This window comes from Hoplias malabaricus, chromosome 4 (genome assembly GCF_029633855.1).
Source record: "Hoplias malabaricus isolate fHopMal1 chromosome 4, fHopMal1.hap1, whole genome shotgun sequence".
NCBI lineage: Eukaryota > Metazoa > Chordata > Actinopteri > Characiformes > Erythrinidae > Hoplias > Hoplias malabaricus.
The window spans coordinates 65,350,792-65,372,083 of NC_089803.1; the positions used below are offsets into that span (position 1 = coordinate 65,350,792).

The following is a 21,292-nucleotide window of genomic DNA, read 5'->3' on the forward strand; positions in this document are numbered from 1 at the left end:
TAAGCAAGCTACTCTGAGATCAGTTATTGCCTTTCATTCATTCATTATCTGTAACTGCTTATCCAGTTCAGGGTCTCGGTGGGTCCAGAGCCCACTTCAGAGGGCAACACACACACACTCACACATTCACACCTACGAACACTTTTGAGTCGCCAATCCACCTACCAACGTGTGTTTTTGGACTGTGGGAGGAAACCGAAGCACCCGGAGGAAACCCACGCAGACACAGAGAGAATACACCAACTCCTCACAGACAGTCACCCAGAGGAAACCCACGCAGACACAGGGAGAACACACCACACTCCTCACAGACAGTCACCCGGAGGAAACCCACGCAGACACAGAGAAAACACACCAACTCCTCACAGACAGTCACCCGGAGGAAACCCACGCGAACACAGGGAGAACACGCCAACTCCTCACAGACAGTCACCCGGTGGAAACCCACGCGGACACAGGGAGGACACACCACATTCCTCACAGACAGTTACCCGGAGGAAACCCACGCGGACACAGGGAGAACACGCCAACTCCTCACAGACAGTCACCCGGAGGAAACCCACACGGACACCAGGGAGAACACACCACACTCCTCACAGACAGTCACCCGGAGGAAACCCACACGGACACCAGGGAGAACACACCACACTCCTCACAGACAGTCACCCGGAGGAAATCCATGCGGACACAGGTAGAACACACCAACTCCTCACAGACAGTCACCTGGAGCGGGAATCAAACCCACAACCTCCAGGTCCCTGGAGCTGTGTGACTGCGACACACTACTTGCTGCGCCACAATGCCGCCCTATTGCGTTTCATGTGTAAAGGAATATGTTTGTAAATCCTATATTCCTATAATGTACTATGACTGGGTTGTGACATTTAATACCTCCCCACTCTTCAGGACCTTTAGATGTGGAACATAACTGGAATGTATTCCATTGCCATTATATTTTTGTATTGACTCCAGGCTGTAACGTTACATAATGAAAAGTCACAAAACTTTTCCTTTACCCAGGAATCCAGCCTGAAGCTTTAGGACACACTACCTTTAAGGATACAAGAACACAATTTCTAACATAGGTTGACAAAATTGTACTTCTTTTATTTGACATGTGTGTCTCTAAAGGTACATATAACATTGATATTACCAACTGTACGTACATCAAATTCCAACAGAGTGTCCACTTGAGTCTGCAGGGCAGGCATAGCCTTGAGCAGTTTATCAGGAGCCATGGTCCTCATCACACCATCAGCGCTGAGAACACATACGAACAAAGAGTTAATGGAAATGGAGGGATAATCCTCATAGGTGTTGAAAAATGTCTGTGAGAATCTGACGGCATTCAGCCATGAATATATTAAGGATCATGTGCTGCTCCAGAGCATCCTATTTTATTTCATGCTTTCTTATAAAGCGTATATACAGTGTGTTCACAACTCAACACCTGTATCCACAATGCACTTCTGAAAGCAGCTCAGTGCCATAATTATGAGGGTTGTCTACAAATGTCTGCCCACAGTGTATCACTTCTAATGTACTGCAACTAGCCACAGTGCTGTTCTAAAAATAGGAGCACTAAGTGACCAGCAGCTAAGAGAATCTAAATTAAGCAGCAGTTCCAGAAAAGATCGACATACCCTTTCTTGACTCGGGTGAAGTCGAAGGCCATGGCGCGGTAAGCGTATGCTTTCTCATTCAGGTAACGTCCGTATCGTCTGATGAATGTGGACATATCGTAGCCTAGTTTTGTCAAATAAGTAAGAGTCAGAATTGAACAGGTCTGTGTTATCCTGTCCAGCGACTGTGTGTTAAAATTACACAGAGACATGTGCATAAATATACACACTCACCATGGCTGCCAGTTTTGTCAATAAAGTTGCTCAGGTTGAAGAGGGATGTCCTGGACGCCAGATACTGGATAAACCTCTGAAAAAAGAAGACAGTCAGTGCTACAGATTTGTATTTTTTTTCTTACCACATTTAGACGAGAGTGGAACTAGTCTTATCATTTATAACTTTTATCATTTTAATATATAATCCTCTTACTATTTGTTAATGTTCATTCACTCAGGAAACCAGAGACTGGAGGAAACACATGCAGACACAGGGAGAACAAGGAAACTCCACCCAGATGGGCCTTGAACCCAAGAGCCGAGTGGTGAGGCGAACGTGCTAAACACCGTGGCACCCAATAAAAATTTGCCGCCCAAAAACTGTACGTTATTTTAATTACATTGCACAAAAATTGTGAAAACAAAACAAAATATTTGATTTAATGATAAACGTTAGGTTTAATAATACATTTTGATTTGTTTTATCCATTTTATTTTAAATAATTTTATCTAGTTAATTTATCACCAGTTCCACCTGTTAGCTCAGACCTCCCCAATCACACACAATGCTAGAAACAGTGATGACCAGTGATTCTTCCTCCAGCCAACTAATGCTTCTTTCTTAACTGTGGTAACACAACACCAAAGGACAGATCAACACACTTGGAGGAGAGCACTAACTCTATACTGTGCTCTTCCAAGTAAAAGATGTCTGTGTTGGCTAGCATTGTAACAAGGGGTGGGGGGAGGGGCATCGTAAAATACCAAAAGAGGCCAATTGTGCTTTATTGGATTCTGGCCCCCGGTGGCTGAGGAATTATCACAAATCAAGCCAGTGATTTCTACCAGTGATAAACCAGTTATGACTGGTTTATCAAATTAAATTTCACTAATCAGAACACTGATACAAACATTTGAACACCAGTTGGCTCATGTGTAGTTGTTTGGTTTGTACATGACTATAGTGGCGTGTTCACACCTGTCAAAAAACAAACTGTACCCAAGAAAACGTTTGATATGCCCATAAAACAAAGTAGGTTTGAAAGTGAAAGATTTTTTAAATCTGTCCGACTTTCTAAAGATATATAAATAGAAACCAGGCTACAGTTTCTTTATCTAATAACTATTTAAATTCTTAACGGCAAGCGCAATGTTTAAGAGCCACTACTCTATGTGAAACAGAGCTAATAGCAACAATAGGAGGTAATGTACATGTGCATTAATGATAATGACATACAATAACGTCACGATTCATTAACATCCTTTCTACGACTACTCTCCAAACAAACAAGTGATTTACAGAGAATTTAGGAACTATTTAGACAAAAAATGAATTCCTGAAATGCAGTAGATCCTGTCTGTCCTGGTCACTGACCTCATTGCCATGGATGCACATGTGATGAGTGGTGACAAGTGCTTTGAAGACAACCACCCAGCTGGCATTCATGGCTCTCTCAAACAAAGTATCGGCCATCTGTGGGATGTTCACGTTGGTCTCATTGGTGGCAGAAATCAGATCTGAAAAAGAAAATCAAGCAGAAAACCTTAGGAAACATGCTGATACCAGTTGATACCAAAATAAAAGGGCCAGTTTTCATTTCAGATACCTAGATTATTATTGCAATACTTTAAGGTACTTTTTCAAATTCAGCTGTCAACACAATGGATTTAGTTTTGTGCTGAAACAATGGGACTTAAGAGCAACACTGTGGTTCAATGTATACATTTATACTAATTCCAGTTGAGAACCTAACCCACAGATGTTTGCTTTCTCCATACTGCTTTTAAATGACTTTGAGCTGGAGCTTAGAGGTTTTCAAGCCAGCACAATCAGCACAATTAATCAAGAGAGTAATTAAAGTTAAGTCATGAAGTACAGCCCTAATTTCATTTGGCTCTCATTATTTTGACCAGTGTGGACTCGTAACTCTAACGTCTTATTAGCTCTAATTCTTATTGGCTGTCAGTTATATAAAGTGGATTACTAGAAGTTCAGTATTAGAAGTAGTGTTTGTTCAGTCAATTAAATTCCCTCTCAGACCGGAGTCCCAGAAGTCTGAACGGACATCTGATATTTAGACAGCTCGTTTAAACCTGGAACAGATACCAGTTCTGTGAATATGCACAGGCTGTTTTAACCGAGGCTGCACGGTGGCGCAGCAGGTAGTGTCGCAGTCACACAGCTCCAGGGACCTGGAGATGGTGGGTTCAAATCCCGCTCCCGTGAGGAGTTTGGAGTGTTCTCCCTGTGTCCGCGGCGACTCAAAAAGTGTCCGTAGGTGTGTGTATGTCACCCTGTGAAGGACTGGTGTCCCCTCCAGGGTGTGTGCCTTGTGCCCAATAGTTCTGGGTGTGCTCTAGACCCCCCGCGACCCTGAACTGGATAAGCGGTTAAAGACAATGAATGAATGAATGAATGAATGAGTTTTAACTGAAATGAATAGAGAATGTTTATGGAAAATACTTAAGTCATTCGCAGTGTAAAAGTTTGATCTTAGTGTTTGATGCCCCGTTTCACCTTCCCATGGGACAGTTTCCTGCAGACGCAGCTCATTTAACAGGATGACTCACCACTGCTCTGTCCTGCACTGTCTATATGTTTCGGCGTTATGGAGTTATGTCTAAGACAAATTACTTTTTAACGGCGCAAAACAGAAAGCTACAATTAGTAATGCCCCAGTACTTCAGAGAAGTGTGTTTACAGGACTCTAAACTACATATACGGTTTGTGCTATGCCAGAGACCATCCTTTCATTTTTATCATTTCCAATTAAGTTATTAATTAATACTTCATCAGGGAGATTAATAGCATAAACAGATTCAGCACACAATTACACTAAATTCTCAACAAATAAACATATTATTAACTATGTTAGTAGTATTCAATCTGTCCATCTTTGTTATGACAGCTTCCATTATTTTTAAGAAACCATTCCGATGTTTTTCATTTTTTTATTGAATTTTCTAAATTACAAATTTTAATTTTGCAGTCAGAAAAGCCTCTCAAATCCAGTTTCACTGTTCTAAGGCAAAATTCTTTCTTTTCTTTTTCTTGAATACAACCCATCCATTCAGACCCACTGATCTCTTCTCACAGTCGTAGGACCGATATAAACTGTGGATTTTTTTTAAGATCAGCAAGGCTGGCATATACCTTTTACAGATGAAGCAAGACTGACATTTGGAGGTCTACCATGTCTTTCTTGATTGTATGAAGTCCCACTTTCTCTATGCCCTTTAGTATTATAATGCGGAACATGAGCAAAAACTTCTATATCTCTAATCATGTGGTTTTACTTATTCATTCATTCATTCATTGTCTGTAACCCTTATCCAGTTCAGGATAAGTTAAGAATCAATCCACCTACCAACGTGTGTTTTTGGACTGTGAGAGGAAACCGGAGCACCCGGAGGAAACCCTCAAAGACACGGGGAGAACACACCACACTTCTCACAGACAGTCACCCGGAAGGAAACCCACACAGACACAGGGAGAAAACACCAACTCCTCACAGACAGTCACCCGGAGGAAACCCACACAGACACAGGGAGAACACACCAGCTCCTCACAGACAGTCACCCGGAGCTGGAATCGAACCCACAACCTCCAGGAGCTGTGTGACTGCGACACTACCTGCTGATTTTTTGATTCTTATTTTAAATTAAAGCTCCTCAGTAGAATCTACTACAGTCAGCTTCAATGCAAATGAACGGTATCTGAGCTGTGTTTGTGTAATTGCTTCTGTGAATGTTAGTGTCCCTTTAAAATGGAACAAACATAAATGTAGAAAACGAAAAACGCATAATTCGATTTTAAATGTATAGGTCTGCAACCTCTGTGTAATTTCCTGTTCAAATACTCCCTGCCTTTTGTTCTGACAATAAAAATGAATAATTTATGCTTAATGGTTATTTTGACTGGAAATTTTGACTACACATGATATAGGGTAGTCTTTATGACTTCTGAACTGTACTCTATGATCGTCTATCAGTCTATAACACTGAATTCTGCCTGTCTAAACTCACCGATTCCGCCTCTGAAAACCTGGGTGAATAACAAGAACAAACTGTGCATTGTTCTTGGTCGTGAAGTCATCCTAAGGTCATCAGTGATTTAACTTCAACATTTAAACACAATGCTTTATATTTGCTTTTCTTGCATAACATTTTGTAAAATTTATGTTTTTGGAGTTGATGCGTTTTACGTTACTCAACGCCAGTTGTTCCGCAGAGGAGTATTATTTTAATGGCTTCAAATTGTATAAAAATAAAAATGAGAGCAACACTAGCTGCTCTCAACAATAGAGTACCATATGGTGAGAGTGAAGTGTACGTAAATGTTAGTAAATATCTAGAGGATTCTCGGCCACATGACAAGTGAGCATTTCCCTGTGGGGCCAATTCAGCTTTATTAGACTAATGAGATCTCAAAATGAACTGGAATGTAGTATAATATTCACTCCACTCAGCTACTAATTCCTTCATAGTTTACTAGAATAGACCTTCTTTCATCATCTTAGGTGGTCCTCAGGCTTTATTGCTCAGTTCAGTGTATTAATGCTAAAGTAGGTCACTTGCCACAAAGTATATATTGCAAAAATTAAGTTTCAAATTAGGGCTTAGATAACAACATACTCCCCTCACACATATTCAGACTACAGGCTTTTTTGTTGTTTATGGGTTTATTTATCAGTGGCAAACACAAATAGAATGGAATAATAAGAAGATGCAGCTGTGCTACAGAAAAAAGTAGGGTGTAGACTGAGGTAATCGGGCAGAAATAGGGATATAAAAGAAGCAAGGAAGCACATGGTAAAGATGGAGTGTGTGCAGGCATTTACTGAGGTCTTTGTGGGTGGATCATATTTTCAACCAATCAACCCAGAAACCTTTCTCATTTGCATATCAACTTTCTATATTAACAGTCTTCTATCAGTCCACTACAGCCTGATCGATATACTGGTTGTCCAGTTACCCTGATTAGTTCATACAAGGTGTTGTTTTATTGATACTGAAAACTAAGGCAGCCATGCCAATGTGCCACTCCCAAAGTGTATAATTTAAAATAAAAAGGTTGTTTACAATACACAGGTTATATGTTTTTCTTAAAGAGGATCGTGTAAATGATGCCATAAAATACGAAATATGATATCATTCATTTTCTCCTTGGAAAAGTAATGAAGTTCATTGCACAGTGTAATACAGTGTGGGCTGTTTTTTCAGCTGTATTCAGACAGCAGTCTAGGAGCTAATCTCAAACATTCAAGGAAAGTTCACTGGTTCAGTCTCTGAAAGGCCAAGATTCTCCTTCTCTCTGCTCTATAACAGCACCCTGAATACAGCAGTATTTCTGGTCTCTGACTTAAGGTTGTTTTCTCTTTTAAAACATAAATCTGCAGGCAGGGGTTCAGGTGGATATTTCCACCACAGTACACCGCTTTATATTTTTCAGCTTGTTTCAAGACCAGTGAATATATGAGCTGAAAAATATGGGGACAGGTTTTCTGGCCAACACTTGTGTATCTTCTGAATTACACAAAGTAAAGAAGACAATGAGAGCATACACCACTGCTAGTTCAGAATTAACATAACACTGAAAATCCCATAAGGGTGCTATTGGAAAGCGGTATTGTAATAACAGCAACTAACGTACTAACATTATAAGCATCTGTGAGGAGTTTGGTGTGTTCTCTCTGTATCCGCGTGGGTTTCTTCCAGGTGCTTTGTTTTCCTCCCATGGTCCAAAAATACATGTTAGAAGGTGGATTGGCGATGCAAATGTGTCCATAGTTGTGAGCATGTGAGTGAATGTGGGAGTGTATGAAGGACTGGTGCCCCCTCCAGGGTGTGTTCCTGCCTTGCGCCCAATGATTCCAGGTAGGCTCTGGACCCACCGTGACCCTGAACTGGATAAGGGTTACAGATAATGAATGAATAAATGAATGTTTGAAGCTCAAGACAAACATTATTATATTTTGTATTTTACTTTGGTGTAGTTTTACAATGACATTCTTATTAAAAATAATTTGCATAAACCTGCCTGTTTTATCTTTTCTAATAAATGACTGAGACTAACAATGTGGCTGTTTGATTCCACTGTCAGTTACTTATTCTAGTTGTAGGCATGTAGTACCGCTCCTGAAGTTTCAACCAATAGGAAAGCTGTTTGGCTAAGTCTGTCTTGACACTATAATGAAATAACAGTATCACTTTAACACACAGTTGTGCACAGTTGCACAACCACTGCAAAACAAGTGACAATAAAAAGAGAGCTAATGATCCTATTGCAAATGAGAGCTGTGAAGTAATGGTGTTACTCTCTGTTCCGTAATCAGATCTAATTATCCCAGTGTAAACGGGATCACAAAGGTGAAGACTGCCACAACTGGTCACAGACCAGTTCTTAAATATAACAGTGGTTCCAGCACAGAGAGTGCCCTGAAGTGCTATAGGCCAAACTTTACTGTGGCTAAAGAGGCAGTAATAGCCCAGATTAGAACAACACAGGGATATACCGTATGTGTGTGTGTGGGGGGGTGTGTGTTTTGCCAGTAAGAGAAGAGAATACACAGGCAGGCTAATTCAAGGCAAAGTAAAATATAGCGATGCATTCCTCAATAAGTACTGGAGTACAGTGACTGGAATACACTGACTAGCTGTTCTTGTATATACATTTTTTATATCAGTTATACCTCTTGGTCTACACTGCATATGTTATTAGAACCCCCTGCATTCTGAATGCTAATTTCCCCTAGTCCTTAAGGACTGGTCAGTTGTCATAAAACAGAGCAGCATTTTTATTGGATATTTTTGGAACTACAACAGAAATGCTGATGTGTCCAAACATACCATCTCACACTGCCATGATCCACCATCTCAATATCCAGTCTGCAGTGGTCTAGTGGCATGGAACTGGCCAAAGTTGAATGGGAAGAAGGGGGCTGACAAATAGTGCATAACCACAGATGGACTACAGGTTGTAATTTAACACCTATACAGTGGACCTACAAAACAGATACAAACACCTGAAAATGCAGGGCAGGTGTTTATAGTAAAGTGGCCAAGAAATATGTTCAAGAAGTCACACAAAACACATATTAACAAATAAGTTTCCACTGCCAAAATGTCTTTTATATGTGCTCATGTTTGTCCAAATAGCAATACTGCACTGGGATTACAGCATTATTTACCACACTGTTGTTGTGTGACCAGATTAAGTGATTAACGTGAAAAGAGGTAGAGCACCCCCCCCCCCCCCCCCCCCACACACACACACACACACAGACTGTCATCAGCTCAGCCATGTTGCTGTGAACACATGGCTTTACTCTTTGTCTATCAGAAGTATTTAAAAAAAGGGATGAAGAAAAAGTAATCAAGAAGAATTTCATCTAAAAGAAATCAAATGAATGTGACATACATTAGTCTTAATTCCACGTGGAACATGAGGAAGAGGTACAAACACACGATTCATTTCTCCCTGAAAGCTGAAAATGTAGATCCTCATTGACTACACACCCCCCCTCCCCCGCCCCCCGGAACTCCTCTTATCAATACATGAGCCCTACCATCTGGTAAATCCCATTTGACCAAGAAACAAAGCCCTATTTAAATGGACACATCTGTAATGACCATTGACAGAAAAAATGGCACATCTCAAATGAGGCAAATCGACTGTGCCATAGAAGGCCACAATTTGACACGTGTCATAAATTTTCTCCTGTTTGAGTACAACAATAAACCCAAACAGATTGTGTCAATTTAACCCCTTCATACATATACCACACAGATATTTAGAGTAAGGCCTTGTGGAAATAAACGGATTCTGTTGTAAATAAAAAGGATAATTCCTATAAACACACAATGATTCAAAGTAGTATGTTTCATTGCCATTTAGTTGCATGCTCTATATATATTTTTTAACCATAAATTATATGAAGTGAAATCAGGTGTTTTCCAGATGGTTTTTGATTATCATTTTTTTCCCATTCCAATATTCTCACTATCTTACAACAGTGTTTATAAACTGCTAGGTGTAGGAAGGACACGTGCTGAGTCACTTTATTAAGGGTTAGTTCACAAAGGTCACCAGGGCAGCAGGGGTCAAATCTCAGGCAGCAATATGCAAGGCAGGAAAATCCATAATCAATAAGCTAATCAAAGCAATGGTCAACGACTGAAAACCACTACAGCATTTACAAGTCTCAGAACTCAGTTAAACAACACAGTGCTTTCACAAAGACTACCCCAAAGTGTTTAAATAAGAAGCACCCAGTGAGACAATAAGTCCTAGGCTGTGTCTGAAATGTACTAAATGCTGCACTGTAAACAATTTCTTGTAAATTTTACAGTAAAATACCGGCAGCAGAGTTCCCAGCCATTTACCGTATTTTTACAGGAACACTACTGTATTTCAAATTTACAGCATATTACTGTAATTGAATAATACAATAATTTAGTGTAGCAGACTCGCTGTAAATTTACAGCAATTTTTTACAGTGTGTACTGAGGCATATATCTGAGGTACAGTGTTTGTATAAAATGTTCATCTCTTAACTAGTTTTTTTAGAAAGTGTTGATACATCCTTCACCGCCTTACATTTAACAGAATCCTCTTAGTCCGCATGGTAAGCAGCATCTGTCAGAAGGAACTGGCAGAATTAAGCAGCAGGGTTGCAGTGGACCCGGCTACGTTTCTGTGCAAATGAAAGATTTGAATTTAACTTAAGACATTACTTTTAACCAGAAAAATATATTTTAGCTGTTGAACATAAGTGAATCAGTAGCCTAGCACTGATGCCTTTGAAACATGTCTCAGAAGTCGTGTGGTTACCGGTTACAGGCACTGGCTCTCACGACCCGCATGAGCAGCAAGGTGTCAATGCTGCTTCCTTCTGTTTTAGACACAGCCCTAAAGTCACTGTAGGTGTAAGAGGTGAGCCCAGGGAGGAGCATGTGGAATGAGCCCAGTTGGAATGGTTCAGTCCAGGGAGAAACCATTACAGACTATAAGAGCAAGGATTTCACAATGGGCCGTCAATGTCAAAAGATGGAAACACCTTTACAGCAATGCTCATTTCTGCTAGGGGGCTCTAATAATATCAAAGCTAACGCTGAAGTACATTTTAGCCGTTCTGGAGTTAGAGTCTTAAAGTGACCTTTTCACTGCTGAGCCCTGGCACAGAGCTACCGCTGTTTTCCGTTTCTAATCACTGACTGACACCTGATTACAAACAGTGTTCACAGTGTGACCGCCCCATGTTGGTTCCTATAAATCACACTGTAATGGATTTTACTGTCAGTTCTTAATTTTGTTGGTCATTAATGTAAGGTTTTCTGTCCAGCTTCTTAGGTCATAACCAACAGCAGAGCTAGCATCTACTTTATCATCATCATCATCATCATATTTTCGGTTTAATCTATTCCAGGGTTGCAGAGCACCTACAAAATGACCACATTATGAAAACAACATGGACAATTATAGGACGGGTTTCTGCTGAACATGATTTTAGTCTCGGTTCCATCCAAACACGCTACATGTAGAGTTTAAATGCAACAAGTGACATTTTATCCAATCTTTCCAGAAATCTTCATGAAAGTCTACACAAGGCTTTCTCTGAAGGGCATATGAGCGTAAGCCTGAAAACATGGAGACTTCCTCCACTGGCCCAGTATTTGTGTCCTAATTTTTAGATGTGTACATAATGTATGTGTCTATAAATGTGCCATTTCCAACACGCTCCATTTCTGAACAGGACACAACCAGTCCTCGTCTGCTTCTTAAATCTTTAGGTTTCTGCTTTTAACTGTAGCTTTGATACACACACTCAATGTGGACATATATACGGTCAAGTACACTTCAGTGTGTAACTATGTAGACTTCCCTCACTGGCCCAGTATTAGCACCCTCATCTTTAGCTGTCTGAATAATGCATGCATGCTTTGGCTGATCAATTTATAATTCAACAGGCCTTGTCCTCTAGGACAGAGTGCTCAGTGGCCACTACAGCAGTGAAGACACCACTTTGGCTCCATTTGCTAATAAGAACACACCGTTTTGAGCTTGGAATGAACTGTTTATAACTGAGAGCTCATATGACTCGGAAACAAGTCTTTAGTGTTTGGCAAATGCTGTGTTATAATGCAATCTCTGTATTCTATTTACATCTTATACAAATAAACTGAGCCTTGCTTCATGCTCACACACACACACACACACACATACACAGAGTATAATATTAATTCATTCATTCATTGTCAGTAACTGCTTATACAGTTCAGGGTCACGGTGGGTCCGGAGCCTACCCAGAATTAATGGGCGCAAGGCAGGAACACACCCTGGAGGGGGCGCCAGTCCTTCTCGGGGCGACACACACACACATTCACTCACACCCACGGACACTTTTGAGTTGCCAAATTCAGGGGCACAATGCAGGAACACACATTCAATGGGGTGCCAGTCCATTGCAGGGCCTCACACACTCACACCTGTGGCCACTATTTGTTTAGCCACTTGACCTACCAGCATGGGTTTTGGACTGTGGCAGGAAAGGAGAACACACCAAACTCCACACAGAGTGACCCAAAGTGGAGTTTGAATCCACAACCCCAGGACCCTGGATTTGGGTGACAGTGATATTACCTGTTGCTCCACCATGCCTCTGCTATTAAGCCAGTTATACATTAATGATATATTCCTAGTACTAACCTTACACGATTATATTAACACTGGAGCTGATAACAAGATTCTATGTTATTCAGTATGTATCAACCAGTAGTGCATTACGGTTGCATTACCCTCACAGTTGCAGAGTGTAATTAACTTTTACAGTACTGTCCTGAAATTAAGGGGGAGGGGAGGGGGTGACGTTTCCATCTTTATTCAGAAGTTACATAGTGTAGTTTCTGCCGTGCTGAGCCTGGGGCAAGACATAGTGGTTTTAACAAATCAGTGGAGAATCGCAATAATTTTGAAGCTGTAATTTTAAGGGTAAAAAATACTAACTAGTGTTTCTTTAAGTGAGTAAAGGAAATAAAAACACAGACATTGTACAGTAGTAGCCCATCACCTAAATACTATTCTCTACAATAAATACACCATTAAATACTGTAATGAAATATCTGTTAAAGCTAATCATCTGTACAATATTGATCATTCCTAATCTGTAAGATTCTGATATTAATATGGTTTACTCTGAGGGCTGTGCTGTTTTGTAGGGCTACTCAAACGTGTGTTTTTTAGTGTGTGTGTGTGTGTGTGTGTGTTTGTTCACTTCCAAGAGGAGATTCAGTAGAGGGCACCACTTCACTATAGGACTACAGGGTGGTGCTGAAGTGGACAGCGCCAACAGAGTGAACCTGGAGACTGACTGACTCCAGGTTGTTTTCATTCATGTCCTCTGTGACCCCTGGCCAGAGCACATTTTACAGCTGGAGGTATTTGTGGGTAAAAAAAACTGCTGCTGAGCTGCCTTGATCAAACAGAGCAGTTCTGTAGTCTGCCTCAGACCCTTGCAGCACAAACACTCATTTCTCTATAATGCCACAAGTATTGAGTGACAAAGTCTACTTTATAAAATTAATTCTGTATTACTATCAACAGATCTAAGATATCTGTTGCATATCTGATGCATCCCAACTCCGGAATTCCAGGATTAACATTTAACACAGGATTGAAACTATGAACAGCTGCATTCTCTGACATTAGTGAATTAACTAGTTTTAGTACTCTCTCTCTCTCACACACACACACACACACACATCTGTACATTACTCCCACACACATATAACTCTACAATACACACGCACACACTCGTATAAAAACCAACAATACACAAACACATATTACACCACATTAAAAACAGAGACACAAAATTCATGCATTATATTCTCTCTAAATTACATCTATATTTAATCTTAGGCCTACATACCCCCCCCCCCCCCCACACACACACACACACACACCACACACTTACAGTCCAGGTGCTTCTTCTTGGGCGCCATCACCTCGTGCGTGGTGGCCTTGCACACGGCGCGCGCCACATCCGAGCCGGTGAGCTGGTACTGCGCGGCGGCGATGCGGTCCGTCAATGTCTGCCCCGACATTTTCTACAACACACACACTCCCACTTCACCACACGGAGGAGACGCGCAGGAGCCCGAGCATAGGGCGCTCACACACTCGCTGGAGAAAATAACAGGAGGCGGCCTTTAGCACAGTGCCTTCCTGCGACAGTCCCAGGCCTCGCGCTTCCCGTTCACACACAAACAACCAGCACAGCAAAGCGTTCACACACGGATTCTCATAGCAATGTCCGCCGACATCAGGGGCTCCGTCCGAGGATACTCCCCCCTCTCTCTCCCTCTCTCTCTCTCTCTTTCTTTCTCTCTCTCTCTCTCTCCCTCTTAGTAACGGCCCTCTTACGTAACGCCCTCCGCTGGAAAGACAGATTCAGGATCTCGAGCGCAGAAAGAACGAGAGTCTCAGCGGTTAAAAACGGTCAAATAATCCTGACAGAAACTGGACCAACGGTCAACCCCGGGTTTAATAGCGTCCAGACAAAGAATACCGCCAATATACCGTAGTTAACGCTGTAAAACCCGAAACGAGGCGCACGGGAAATGTCAGTGGTTAAATATACTCAGGGTTTGAGATGTCGAATGACGCTCCGTGTCCTGAAGGACTCTCCGGTTTATTCTCCGCCGTTAACGACGAGCCTCCGCGTGTCCTTCACCCCACACACTCACGCTCAGAGGCGGAGAGAGAGAGAGAGAGACCCCGTGTCCCGAGGTGTACGAGGAGGAGGAGTGAGAATGTGGATTATATTGTAAAACGGTGTGTGTGTGAATTTTCTATAGTTTCTGCTCTCGTCTCGCGCTGCGGCTCTGACGCTCCTCTCCTCTCCGGCTCATTCAGGTCACGTGACACGCGGCACACGCACACTGCGCCTCTTAAAGGAGAAGGGGGGGGGGTTAAGGGTTAAAACAGAGATCCTCCGAATGGAGATAGAGAGATAGATTTAGCTCAATGAGAGATCATTTTAAAGGTTAAAAAGAGACATTCAGAATATATATAGGTAGGAAGGTAGGTAGATAGATAGATAAATAGAGAGAGAGAGAGAGAGAGATACCCCAGTAAACATTTAGCCGTTGATTCAACGTGGAAATAACGTAATGACTGCCGTCTAATCAACGTTCTCTTAAGGTTGAAAATGAAAGTTGAAAAGACGTCCAAACACAGACATTGAAAAGACGACTATTAGACGTATTTTGGACGTCCATTGACGTTATTAATTGGTCCCGAAATAAATTACTTGTATAAAACGCATTTTGGACGTCCACAGACGTTATAGATTGGTCACCACTTAACTGACCTTGACGGACAGACTACTTTTAGACCTATTTTGAACGTCCAGGGACGTTCCTTGTTTACTGGGACGGAGATCATTTAATGGGTTAAAAAGGACATTCGTGGTAGTCTAATATATTCTAATAGATAGATAGATCGAGTATGTGATAAAAACAGAGAAAAATATAAAATTCTGTTCTTACTGTTAATGCTGTAAATCTGTAATTAAACCCTTTTACTAATCAAATTTGGATGAAAGTTAAAGGAGTCACTCAGCTAACAAAATTACGTTCTCAGAACGTTCCCCTAACGTTACATTTTGGTTGTTGAATCCCTGATTGTTCACTGACCCTGAGGAGTTTGGTGTGTTCTCTCTGTGTCTGTGTGGGTTTTCTCTTGGTGCTCCAGTTTCCTCAAACGTGTGTTTATGTCAGTTGGCTTCTAAATAATTGTACAAAGATGTGACTGTGTGTAGATGATGGACTAAATGTATTCCTGCCTTGCACCCAGTGATTCCAGTTAGGCTAGGGCATGGGTCGGCAACCCGCGGCTCCAGAACCTTAGATCCCTCTGATGCGGCTCAGCTTTTGAAAATAATTAATGAGTATTTAATTAAAATGTATTTTATTTTGGTTCGTTCGTTTTCAAAATGTAATTCTATGAAGATTATGGCGATCTTGTAACATCTAAAATATTTGAATATTTAATATTTAAAATATTTTTGTCGCTCTTAATATACGTCACAGCTTCCAATGTGCGACACCCGTCAAGTGTGCGGTTTCTTGAACTTTTTGACCGCTGACTGCACGGCGACAGTAAAATAATGACGGCACGCGGAGAGAGGACAGCATTGTTGTTTGCTGCCAGTGGATAATTTAAGTTCGGCGTTTTTTTTTTTCCATTACTACAGGGACTCAAATAGACATTGAGTATTTTACTTAACCGTCAAACCGGAGTTAAAAATGTTTTGTTGCATGCAGAAATGTTATTTCATTTTCTCTGCAGTCGTTCATTGATTTCATAAATGTAACACAGTATAGTTTGTTTAAACAGAGCACAAAGGCAAAAAAAAAACCTGTTATGCGCAGTGTTATTTCATTCAAAATTTCAAAAGGGTTTTGTGGCTCCCAGTGTTTTCTTTACTGTGTAAAATGGGTCCAAATGGCTCTTTGAGTGGTAAAGGTTGCCGACCCCTGGGCTAGGGTGACCAGACGTCCTCTTTTACCCGTACATGTTCTCTTATTTTAGACTAAAAAAATTTCCGGGCGGAATTTCACAAACGTCCGGGATTTTGTTTTTCTAGCGCTTACATAGAACTTCGAGAAGTTTCGTTCACAAACTAGTCCCGCCCTCCCCTACTCCGATTGGTTCGCTTGAGTGAGAAAGGGGCGTGGTGAAGTAGCCTAAAATCTTCTGATTGGACGGTCTGACTGTAGAGCTACCGTTATTGGTCGATAACCTTCTCTGTAAACATTTAATTGGTCAGTCTGCACGTCAGTAGTCCTTGTTTACGTCAGGCAAAGCTCATGTGCCTACCCTATTAAAAAAAAAAAGATAAACAAAAAAATGTAATAAATGAAAGAATAAAAATTTTCACCTAAGATGTATTTATTAATTTGTTTTAATATATTTATTTTTAACATAATTCTTTTTAATAATTTTTATTTGTACTCTGCTATACATTCTATGGTACATCTATATCTACTTGGCCCATAAAACAAGATTATCATTTTATTTCAGCAAACTTGTAGAACTGAAAAGACTGTATAGTTTTTTTTGCTTTATTGTATACACATTCACAGTCACAGTGAAGTGTATTAAGCCTCAACTTGAAAGGACTTTTTGCATATCGTATAGTTTTTATATTTATCTATTTATGTTTCACGGTTATTTCCGTGCCTTTTTTAAGACATTCACACGTCTTCGTTCATTTCGAAGGAATGCCACCTAGTTATGTTTTGCTTGTGTATATCTCTGCGATGCTGTTTTTGCGAAAACTTGAGAATAATAATAAACAGCAAAGGATTGGTCATAATCAGAGACAGCGGTCCTGTCTGTAGTCGGACTGTAGCCTGACCTCCAGTGGAGACCTATGGAAACTGCAATTCACTAACAAAATATTCATTTTCTTCTCAGTATGTAAAATTTGTACACAGTTTTAAATCAGTGTAGTATATATACCAACTTAACACTTATTTCTCAAGACTATCAATCTGAAATAAGTCTGTATTTTTTATATTCGTTATAAAAAATTATATAACAAAATTTTATTCTAATAAATTATTATTAAACCGTTTTAAATAATCAATTAATAAACAATGGGTTAAAATACAAAAATGTACACCCCGAGCAAAGCGATGCCCTGTGTTTTCATGGCTACGAACCTATTTTTAAATCCTTATATTTTATTGAAAAAGTCAGGGCTTTAGTTATGATGACTTTTATTTTGCCTTGTGGACTCGGTTAGCGTGGATTCACGTGTTTGAGCAGCAGCGGCATGGCTCCGGGAGGGAAGATCAACAAACCCAGAACTGTAGGTGTTAATATTAATACTTTTAGAGCTCCGTACTGAGTGTAATGTCTGTTAAATAACGCTGTTCGCTGAGTTAATGAAGGCACTGAAGGTTAGATACAGTCCGCAGACTCACTGATAATGTGTTGTTTTCTTTCCCTTAGTTTCCGCTTACTAAAATATTTCAGGCAATAATTACCTCCCCTCTCTGAGTTTGAGACAGTCTTTAAATACGCCGCAAAGTAAAATGTCACAATAAGAGACTGCACTGTTCTGGATCAATAATGAGTGTCAGCTGGGGTTGGGCGATATGACGGTAATTCTCTTAACCGCGGTATTGAGAACGGCAGCGGTGACGATATTTGAAAAGAATAAGGTGATTTATTTTCCCCCAGATACATCTCCTAAACTGCAGTAAGGGTTTTCTCGTAAGACAAGAACACCCACAAAGATGCAGCTCCCTTATTTTTATTGGCTCACAGTAAGACTCTTTATTTACTAGTTTACAGTAATATGTAAAGCCCCCCCCCCACCCCTTTCTTTACTGCCTCAGAGTAATAACACACACTTAACAAACGTTCTGGCTCCCAGAACACACATCTTCCACATACTAAGCAATGCACTTCTAATGTTGGTGCAGTATATACACGTACAAACGATCTCATGTGTTAGCATGCATTTTAAGACACAGCCAATGTCCTCGTGGTTTGGTGAGGCTATGATCTGGGAAAAAATGGATTCCCTTCTGAACCCCAGTGAGAAATCATCTTATAAGGAAGTTTTAAATGTAATCTTGCAAACAGTAAAAATTTTAGCTACCATTTAACCACCAAAATGAGAGTATTATACAATGCAGAATTTCTGAACTCAGCCAAATGTGAAGGTGGTTGTTTGACAAAACAGAAAGTCCTTAGCTTTTCTCTGATGTATTATGACCTCTTTCAAAAGTGTTGTGACTATTCCTGCTGAGTGAAAAATGCTGCTGCTTTCAGATAGAGTTTTGTCACATTTTACTAACCACAGTGGCCAAACGATGGTCAAATGACCTTTGACAAAGAAGGTCCAGATGATCTTGCAGTTATGAAGAAAAGTCCAAATACAATATACAGCTGTTATGTTATCACACAGGAATTGGGGAAAAGACTCTTCAAGAGGCGGAGGGTTGCGATGAAGCAAAAGCGGAATAAGCATCGCATCGTTGGAGCAGTGGTGGACAAAGGTCTTATCACAAAACATCACCTGAAAAAGAGGAGGTATATGGCTTTCAATGATGAGAGGCAGACAGTGTTTTCTGTTTCTATTACTGCTGATTTAATATGATTTATTAGGTGTGGTTGTAATTAATTACTTTAGTACTGCACGTAACAGCCTTCGAAACCACTTTAACTTTATGTTATGAGGAAGCACTATTTTCTCCACAGTGTGCACCTGAATTTATTTCTTACCAGTTAGCAGTTATACAATTGTCCTGTCACTGGATCAGATAACTGCACATTATTAATATCATTTAAATAACTGTAGAACTCATACAGGTTTTGCTGCAGCTGCAGAACATAGAATGTGAAGTCTGTGTAGTGCAACTGTCTGTTAATTTGACTTAGTGAACACTTCACTGATGCAGTTGCTCTGTGATGATATTTTCCCAAGATTTTAATGAGGTGATTCTTGTCCTTCCAGTTAAATAATTTTACACTTTCTTCATCAATGCTTCTGCTGGGAAATACTGTTAATTTACTTTAGTATTTTATTTATTTTTGGTTTTGTTTGTTACCCTCAAAATGAAACAGAAAGGGTGCACAGAGGATCAAAGACACAGCTGAGGATTTGTTTGTGTGACGTTTTTGATTAATTAATTAATTTATTATTATTATTTTACATTTTATATAGTACCAGTTCCAGGGCAAACATCACACTGTCTGGGAAGAAAAAAAACAAACTTCTCAAGCAGCTGCGTCACATGGAGAAAGAAAAATCCAGTATGGAAGGTAATTATGACAAATTTTACAATCAAACAGGGGTCATTTCAGTGCTAGCTTTTGCTTGTGGATCAGGTGTGTAATGTCCGCTCTTCACTTATGTGTCCACATTGTCTTTCATTGACCCTGTACTTGTACTCTGCACAATCACAATAAAGTTGAATCTAATCTAATCAAAAAAAAAATCACCAAACTCTAACTATGCACTGATTTTTCTAATAAATTCTCTCCGTAGTGGAAGTAGTGCCACAGAAGAAAGTTTCAGCTCCTGCTGTCAGGAAGACGCCTGCTGCCCCACAACCAAAGAAGACCAAAAACGATGATGTGGACATGATGGATATGGAATAAATGGTTATTACTGGACTCTAAATGCCTGGGAAAAAGGACCGTTTTTTTTCCCTACAGCATAGTGTCTTTCACATGATATGACATTATAGATTGTGTAAATACAAAGTCGTTGGTGAGCAACAAATGATTTTTGATCATTTGCTGCTTTTAGGCAGAGATTCCCAGTGTGTGTGTGTGTGTCCCTGTCTTAAATGCTAGAGGTGCGCAGAACACATGAAAATATGACTTTAATGTTTTTTGTTTATACTGCTTTATTTTTGACAGGATTTAGATTGTGACTGTGGCTCAGAATAGAACTGAGACACACAGAAGTTCAAAAACTGATTTTCTTTTTGATCAGAAATATACATGTCGCAGTGAGTTCTTTGATTTTGCTCAAACGATCTGAAGAGATTTGAAGCTTGTGGAGGCTATTAATATCCCACCTGTCTTAACCGATATGTTTATACCTTTTTAAATTGCTCTTTCTTTTTCTTTCTCCTGTAAATTCTTCATTTTGGCAAAGACAGATCTGAACGTTATTACATTAGTACAGTCTGAAAGATTATAGACTACTGCTTGGACAGAAGGAGATATTCAATGACCGAATGTGTATTTGCATGTTATTTTCTGAACCACAATAAACACTGCATGTTTCTCCATGTCCAGTTTTATCTTAAAGGTGTTTTCATTCATTCATTATCTGTAACCCTTATCCAGTTCAGGGTCGCAGTGGGTCCAGAGCCTACCTGGAATCATTGGGCGCAAGGTGGGAATACACCCTGGAGGGGGCGCCAGTCCTTCACAGAGCAACACAGGCATACTCACACATTCACACCTACGGACACTTTTGAGTCACCAATCCACCTACCAATCTGTGTTTTTGGACTGTGGGAGGAAACCGGAGCACCCGGAGGAAACCCATGCAGACACTGGGAGAACACACCAACTCCTCACAGACTGTCACCCGGAGCGGGAATCGAACCCACAACCTCCTGGTCCCTGGAGCTGTGTGACTGGGAGACTACCTGCTGCGCCACCCCGTAAAGGTGTTTTACAGAAGTTTTTAAACCCCTCAGTGTCACTAATGAACAGGGAATAGTCCACCAACCAAAAGTATTCAGCCAGCAGTGTTCAGTGACACAAACTGTTCAACAAAACATGAGCCACTGCCACTGATTTTACATCTACAGGATGGACCAACGAGGTAGGCGTGTCTAATAGAGCGGACAGTGAGTGGGGACGGTGTTTAAAATTCAAATACTATAAGATATCCCCTGTGGTCCCATTG

At 40.5% G+C, this 21,292-nt stretch overlaps 2 protein-coding genes across 3 annotated transcripts in view; one reads left to right on the forward strand and one right to left on the reverse strand.

Moving 5' to 3' along the window:
• Window positions 1-14,740, reverse strand: part of snap91b (synaptosome associated protein 91b) — a 36,224-nt gene extending 21,484 nt beyond the window's left edge. For both annotated transcript variants that reach the window (XM_066667933.1, XM_066667932.1), the window contains exons 1-5: window positions 13,814-14,740; window positions 3,214-3,356; window positions 1,857-1,932; window positions 1,644-1,746; window positions 1,167-1,260 (exon numbers count right to left, since the gene is read on the reverse strand). In XM_066667933.1, coding sequence (XP_066524030.1) covers window positions 1,167-1,260; window positions 1,644-1,746; window positions 1,857-1,932; window positions 3,214-3,356; window positions 13,814-13,943 — 546 coding nt within the window. In that variant the 5' untranslated portion in view covers window positions 13,944-14,740. The remainder of the gene's footprint in view (window positions 1-1,166; window positions 1,261-1,643; window positions 1,747-1,856; window positions 1,933-3,213; window positions 3,357-13,813) is intronic.
• A 2,879-nt stretch (window positions 14,741-17,619) lies between these two features.
• Window positions 17,620-20,657, forward strand: c4h11orf98 (chromosome 4 C11orf98 homolog). The gene is made up of 4 exons (XM_066669745.1): window positions 17,620-17,719; window positions 18,827-18,951; window positions 19,586-19,683; window positions 19,910-20,657. Exons 1-4 carry the CDS (start codon window positions 17,684-17,686, stop codon window positions 20,020-20,022), a joined length of 372 nt encoding a protein of 123 aa, XP_066525842.1. The 5' UTR covers window positions 17,620-17,683; the 3' UTR covers window positions 20,023-20,657.
• Window positions 20,658-21,292: the final 635 nt, after the last annotated feature.